This window comes from Microcaecilia unicolor, chromosome 7, assembly GCF_901765095.1.
Source record: "Microcaecilia unicolor chromosome 7, aMicUni1.1, whole genome shotgun sequence".
Taxonomy (NCBI): Eukaryota; Metazoa; Chordata; class Amphibia; order Gymnophiona; family Siphonopidae; genus Microcaecilia; species Microcaecilia unicolor.
In genome coordinates, this window is record NC_044037.1 from 124,329,233 (window position 1) to 124,337,090 (window position 7,858).

Sequence of the window (7,858 nt, forward strand, 5' to 3'; positions counted from 1 at the left end):
AGTGGTGGTCAATTTGCCGTCTGCTTTTAGAATTTTCACATCCAAAAACGAAATGCGTTCTGCGTCCTGTTGCATAGTAAATCGCAGTGTTGGATGACATGTATTCAAGTAAGACACAAACCCTTCCAGTTGATATAAGGTGCCTGTTTAGAGACAGAAAATGTCATCTGTTATATCTAACCCATATTCTCACATTTTCAAACCAGGGGGATGGATATACATGGAGCTCTTCAAACTTGGCTACAAACAGATTAGCTACAGAAGGGGCTATTGTGACCCCCCATTGCTACCCCCATTTTTTGTGTAAACAACTTCCCATCAAATTGGAAAAAATGGTTTTTTAGGGCTACCGAAGCGAGTTCTGTAATGAAGGCAGATGGAACTCTGGTATCAGTCCTTTGATCTAAAGTTTACTTTATCACCATGAGATTCACAGGCTGCTGGTAATGAGGTTTGTGAATCCCTCAGTACATATTTGTGCAGTAAAATAATTTTCCTATGTTAGTCAATGCACAAGGTAAGCTGTGGAGTTTGTTGCCTGAGAATGTGGTAAAGATGAATGGCATAGCTGGATTTAAAAAAAAAAAAAAGGTTTGGACAAGTTTCTGGAGAACAGGTTAATTAAATTGAGTGTTGGGATTCTCATTTCTTGTGTCTGGGAATGAGCAAGTGGAAAGGGTATTTCCAGGTGATCTGGATTGGCCACTGTTGGGAATGGGATACTGAGCTTGATGGACCATTTGTCTGATCCAGCATGGCATGTGGTATATTAAGTTCCCAAACTATATAAAACTACGATCCACGTTACCACACTATACCACTGATCATGAAAAATTCATGGAATGCTTGGACCCAACTCCCGGTGAATACCCAGCAGATCGAACCTGGACTAACGTCGATCTGTTAACCGAAGAAACCATCACTCAAGCAATCAACAAATTCTGCAAAACCCACTCCAAATTGGATATTTGTCCCAGCAACCTAATAAGGCTCACCCCCCAACGCTTCATAACAGACCTCACATCACACATGAACTACATGTCGCAACATGGACTGTTCCCCAAGGACAAAGGAAATATAATTCTTACCCCTATACCCAAAGACTTAAAGAAAAAATTAAACGACACAACCAACTATCGACCAGTAGCATCAATCCCCCTGGTAGTCAAACTAATGGAAAGTATGGTAACCAAACAACTTACCAACTACCTAAACAAATTCACTATACTACATGAATCACAGTCAGGATTCCGATCCAGCCATAGCACTGAAACAGTTCTAACCACTCTCATAACCAAATTTAAGCAATTAATTGCAACTGGAAACAATGTGCTTTTCCTACAATTTGACATGTCCAGCGCGTTCGACATGGTCAGCCACCAAATACTCTCGAACATCCTGGACTACTTCGGGATTGGAGGAAACATACTTAGATGGTTCGAAGGCTTCTTAACAGCAAGAACCTATCAAGTGATATCAAACTCAAAAACGTCAACACCATGGAAACCTGAATACGGAGTACCACAAGGATCACCACTCCAACTCTTTTTAACTTAATGATGACACCATTAGCCAAATCGCTATCCAACCAAGGACTCAATCCGTACATCTATGCAGACAATGTCACAATATACATCCCGTTCAAACAAGATATAACCGAAATCACAAATGAAATCACACACAGCCTCCAAATAATGAACTCATGGGCGGACGCATTCCAACTAAAGCTAAACGCAGAAAAAACACAATGTCTCATCCTGGCCTAGTGGTTAGGGTGGTAGACTCTGGTCCTGGGGAACTGAGTTCAATTCCCACTTCAGGCACAGGCAGCTCCTTGTGACTCTGGGCAAGTCACTTAACCCTCCATTGCCCCAGGTACAAATAAGTACCTAAGCCGCATTGAGCCTGCCATGAGTGGGAAAGCGCGGGGTACAAATGTAACAAAAAACAAACAAACAAACAAACCCAATACCATAAATACCCCAGACTACACCCTTCCGGTCTCAGACAGCTTGAAAATTCTGGGAGTCACAATTAACCGAAATCTCACACTCGAAGATCATGCGAAAAATACAGCAAAGAAAATGTTCTACTCAATGTGGAAACTTAAAAGGATCTAACCTTTCTTCCCAAGGGAAGTATTCCACAGCCTAGTACAATCAATGGTGCTAAGCCATCTAGACTACTGCAATGCCATTTATGCAGGATGCAAAGAACAAATCATTAAGAAGCTTCAAGCCGCTCAAAACACAGCAGCCAGACTAATATTTGGGAAAGCGAAATACGAAAGCGCCAAACCCCTAAGAGAAAAACTACACTGGCTCCCACTAAAAGAATGAATTGCGTTCAAACTTTGTACCCTGGTTCATGGGGAAGCCCCGACCTATATGTCAGACCTTATAGACTTGCCTACTAGGAACGCAAAAAGATCAGCACGCACATTCCTCAATCTCCACACCCTAACTGCAAAGGGCTAAAATATAAATCCACATACGCGACAAGTTTCTCATACATCTGCACCCAGCTATGGAACGCACTACCGAAGGCCATAAAAACAACGCAAGACCTAACTATCTTCCGAAGGCTACTGAAAACAGATCTGTTCAAGAAGGCATACCATAAACATCCATCTTAAATACTAAATAATAAGACTATACACGACCTAGACACAACCAAAATCTTATCATTTGACTGATTAACCTCTTTGCTATTAGTGAACAAGCACTACCACTTCAATCCGTATGTCGAATATGGTCTCTCCATAGTCGATGACCTAATGTGTGTTATAATCCAATTATTACTCAGGAACCTTCATGCAATACCATAATGTATTCTTCTTTACCATGTATGTATGCACATGGTATATACAGTGGGGGAAATAAGTATTTGATCCCTTGCTGATTTTGTAAGTTTGCCCACTGACAAAGACATGAGCAGCCCATAATTGAAGGGTAGGTTATTGGTAACAGTGAGAGATAGCACATCACAAATTAAATCCGGAAAATCACATTGTGGAAAGTATATGAATTTATTTGCATTCTACAGAGGGAAATAAGTATTTGATCCCTCTGGCAAACAAGACCTAATACTTGGTGGCAAAACCCTTGTTGGCAAGCACAGCGGTCAGACGTCTTCTGTAGTTGATGATGAGGTTTGCACACATGTCAGGAGGAATTTTGGTCCACTCCTCTTTGCAGATCATCTCTAAATCATTAAGAGTTCTGGGCTGTCGCTTGGCAACTCGCAGCTTCAGCTCCCTCCATAAGTTTTCAATGGGATTAAGGTCTGGTGACTGGCTAGGCCACTCCATGACCCTAATGTGCTTCTTCCTGAGCCACTCCTTTGTTGCCTTGGCTGTATGTTTTGGGTCATTGTCGTGCTGGAAGACCCAGCCACGACCCATTTTTAAGGCCCTGGCGGAGGGAAGGAGGTTGTCACTCAGAATTGTACGGTACATGGCCCCATCCATTCTCCCATTGATGCGGTGAAGTAGTCCTGTGCCCTTAGCAGAGAAACACCCCCAAAACATAACATTTCCACCTCCATGCTTGACAGTGGGGACGGTGTTCTTTGGGTCATAGGCAGCATTTCTCTTCCTCCAAACACGGCGAGTTGAGTTCATGCCAAAGAGCTCAATTTTTGTCTCATCTGACCACAGCACCTTCTCCCAATCACTCTCGGCATCATCCAGGTGTTCACTGGCAAACTTCAGACAGGGCCGTCACATGTGCCTTCCGGAGCAGGGGGACCTTGCGGGCACTGCAGGATTGCAATCCGTTATGTCGTAATGTGTTACCAATGGTTTTCGTGGTGACAGTGGTCCCAGCTGCCTTGAGATCATTGACAAGTTCCCCCCTTGTAGTTGTAGGCTGATTTCTAACCTTCCTCATGATCAAGGATACCCCACGAGGTGAGATTTTGCGTGGAGCCCCAGATCTTTGTCGATTGACAGTCATTTTGTACTTCTTCCATTTTCTTACTATGGCACCAACAGTTGTCTCCTTCTCGCCCAGCGTCTTACTGATGGTTTTGTAGCCCATTCCAGCCTTGTGCAGGTGTATGATCTTGTCCCTGACATCCTTAGACAGCTCCTTGCTCTTGGCCATTTTGTAGAGGTTAGAGTCTGACTGATTCACTGAGTCTGTGGACAGGTGTCTTTCATACAGGTGACCATTGCCGACAGCTGTCTGTCATGCAGGTAACGAGTTGATTTGGAGCATCTACCTGGTCTGTAGGGGCCAGATCTCTTACTGGTTGGTGGGGGATCAAATACTTATTTCCCTCTGCAGAATGCAAATAAATTCATATACTTTCCACAATGTGATTTTCCGGATTTAATTTGTGATGTGCTATCTCTCACTGTTACCAATAACCTACCCTTCAATTATGGGCTGCTCATGTCTTTGTCAGTGGGCAAACTTACAAAATCAGCAAGGGATCAAATACTTATTTCCCCCACTGTATATATATATATATACCATGATCTGTTCCATGTATGTTACCATGTATGTATGCACCTTAACCCAATACCATTTGTAATTCTGTTACTCAGAAATGGCAACCGCCATTACGGCAAATGTAAGCCACATTGAGCCTGCAAATTGGTGGGAAAATGTGGGATACAAATGCGACAAATAAATAAATAAATTCCTCTCTCTTGTCTCAATTTTTCACCGTTCTTTCTGTCTTCCCTGTTGAACTACCATTATGTCTGTTCCTCTCTTGCCCAGCTTTCTTTCTAAGAGTTTTCCATCATGCCTGTATACATTCTATCTGTTACTTTCTTTGGGTCATAACAAGCATAAGGTCTACTTGGTAACATGGGGACAAACCAAAAGCTTCACTTACTTCTGGTCTCTGTAGCTGCTTTCCCGCCACTGACATTATTCTTTCCTAACAAGTAAATCAGGGGGAGAAAAGGAACAAACACTCACAGAAGGTGAGCTCTCCACAGGAAAACCAGTAAGGAAAAACAAACAGTGGATCCAACAAAATGTCCTCTCACAATGAGTGTCTTCCTGAACGTGTGACCGAGCAGCACAGCGCAGCTTTATACCTGTATTTCCAGTGTTGGTTTTTCATCTTTTTCATCTAATCTACAAGGCTATTTGACTCCAGACAACACTTGACCCCTGACACAGGCCTTACGGCCGAAACACGTCACGTGTCGGGTCATTTGTGCCATTGTGAATAAAGACCTTGTTCAGGAAGACACTCATTGTGAGAGGACCTTTTGTTGGATCCACTGTTTGTTTTTCCTTACTGGAGAAAAGGAACAACCACAGACTAGGAGCACAGCGCTATGTATCCACATGCTACCTTTTTTAAAAATATGAAAATCTGTGCATATGCAGCTTAGTGGTGTGAAGAGATAAGATGTCCTATATCAGCCAAATATTTTGTTGAATAGTTAGAACTCTAGCAGCCATAGCTACTCCCCTTTATCCTCTGACTGTTGCAAAATGGGTCAGAGAATTGCAGTTACATTTGTTTAGCATGCCACCCAGTTTTCAGCCCTACCATGACCTATTACATACTAAAGCAGAAATGGCTCAATTGGTTTTGACTGTTTGGAATGAAGAGCGAGGCAGAAAAGTAGTAAGAAAAATTCTGTTTCTGTGGTGCTGAGGAAGGCACACACTTTCTGTAATTGAGGGTAGTGTGGCTGCTGTGTTACTTTACTTTAAAGGTTAATAAATTTAAACTAGAAAAATAAGATCATACCTTTTTATTAGACTAACAATACATTTCTGACTAGCTTTTGAAGGCTGGAACTAACCTTTCTCAGGTCTACTTTGAGGGGAGACAGCAGAGAGAGAAAGAGGAGCCAATTAGAGCTAAAAGAAAAAAAAAAACAACAATAGAAAAAGAGAAGTACAAAGAGGAGCAAGGAGAAGGGGACATATGAGGTAGAGAAGAATAGATGGAGATGGACAGAAGACAAAGAGAAGGTGGATGGAGTTTGACAATGTGGGAACAAGGCACGATTAAAGAAGTGTTAGAATGAGAATATTAAATAGAGGAAGGCCAGAGTGGTTTTAATTGTATATTGGTGATGGTTATACATTGAATGGTGTTTGTAGTTCTAATAAATGACAAATTGGTAAAACAGCAAGGGCAGAGATATCTGGGAGGGGGCTTATCTGGGGAAGAATGAGTAGGTGTGGCAGAGGAAGAGTGAGAATATGAAATGAGATGTGATAGGAAGGGAGGGGGACTAGGTCAGGATAGCATTCTTTGTATTGTTGTGAGAGCAATGCCATAGAAGGTAAATCATCTGCTTCTATATTCCTGTGGCATCTGATTCTAGGGCAAGATCATCTGCTAAGACTGAGCTATAGCCATAATGTGCCTCTTCTATATCTTCCCTTTCTCCTGACAGGTCACTTTTATGTGCCAGCCCCAACATCAGTCGCATCAGTCAGGAGTCCTTGTGCAGCAATGAGTCATCCAGCCATAGCATCTGCCACTCCTTGCGCTTTGTGGATGAGGAATGTCAGCATGCCTTCGAACCCAAGAACCTGCTCAGCATGTTTGAGAATGTCTCAATGGAACAAGACTAAGGAAAGCAGGAGGGTATTTAGAGCCCACAGGAACTTGGGCACAAAAGCCTAGAGTTCAGCTTCAGCTTTGAGAAGAGGATTAGGCTTCTACTAAACCCCAGGACTGCTTATGCACATTTTTTTGTGTGAGAAATAACAGTGTAAGGATTGGAAGATTAATTCCAGCAGTTACATTTTTCAAAGAAGAGAAGGGCTTGTATTCCAGTGTTAGTGATCTGAAGTTGTCTACATATTCTGTTTTTAGGAAGATAATACTGCACACTATTGTAGCTAGCAGTGCACACTCAGTGGCATCATGCTACCTAGGATCTTGCTGCAGATGCTGTTGCATAGGTCATTCTGGGATAGAATATGTCTGTGACATAGAAGCATGTTACTAGCAAGAACAAATATTTCCAGTACAAGAATAGTGTAGGCTTTTTTTTTTTTTTTACTTCCCAGATGTCTGCTTATCATGGGAAATAGAATTTAAGGATTTTTTTTCCCATAGCGTTTCCTCATGATTCATTTGACTAGGATTTTGTTTTGGGATTTGATGGTGAGATTTTGCAATTGCTTAGCAAATTTTTACACTTGTTCTCTGTTTCTACTGATTCCATAGCATCTCTTGCTTTCTTGCGGCTTGACAAAGATACTTTCAAGCCAAGGGTAATTTCCAGGCAATTTTCCTACCACTATAAAAGTTTGTTATATATATTTTATTACACATGCTTTTTTCCAAAACGATTTAAAGGTGCTTTGGTTAAAACAGATTTTTGCAAAATAAAGCAGTTACATGATTTAAAAAAAAAAAAAAAAAAAAAAGGCTTTTCTGTAGTCTTTTTTTCACAAGATCTGATCCAGTTTTTCTTACTGGCATCATACGAATATACAAAAATTTTAAAAATCAAAATTTTCACCCCTGGGGAAAATGTGTTCTAGGCTATGCAGTGCAAGGCCACTTAACTTGAAGGAACTTCAAGCACAAGCCACGCTCTTGTTATTTGCTTATTAAAGTGGTGATAGGAATTACTGAGAAATCAACTATTCTTGCACTGTGGGTCACTTCATGCCCTGCATTTGGCTTCCTTGGGGTTAATAAAAACTGGGCAGTTGGTAGTAATGGATGCTCTAATTAAGAAACAAAGTGACTTTGCCTATTTACAGATATGTCATTATGTTCAGTTGCTACCAAAGGATTCTCTGACCTCCGCAATTTGGGAATGCTATAACTCTATGCTTGGTCTAGACGCCTAATTGCGCATTCCTTTGAAATACCTCCATTCTCATCTAAGGGACTCCACTAAGCAGTATGA

General features: G+C 41.5%; 1 protein-coding gene across 1 annotated transcript in view; it reads left to right on the plus strand.

The window, feature by feature from the left end:
- The window catches only part of PKMYT1 (protein kinase, membrane associated tyrosine/threonine 1), a 226,367-nt gene extending 219,039 nt beyond the window's left edge, over positions 1–7,328 (plus strand). The window contains 1 exon segment of the mRNA XM_030210271.1: positions 6,383–7,328. Coding sequence (XP_030066131.1) covers positions 6,383–6,563 — 181 coding nt within the window. The 3' untranslated portion in view covers positions 6,564–7,328.
- The last annotated feature ends 530 nt before the right edge of the window (positions 7,329–7,858 follow it).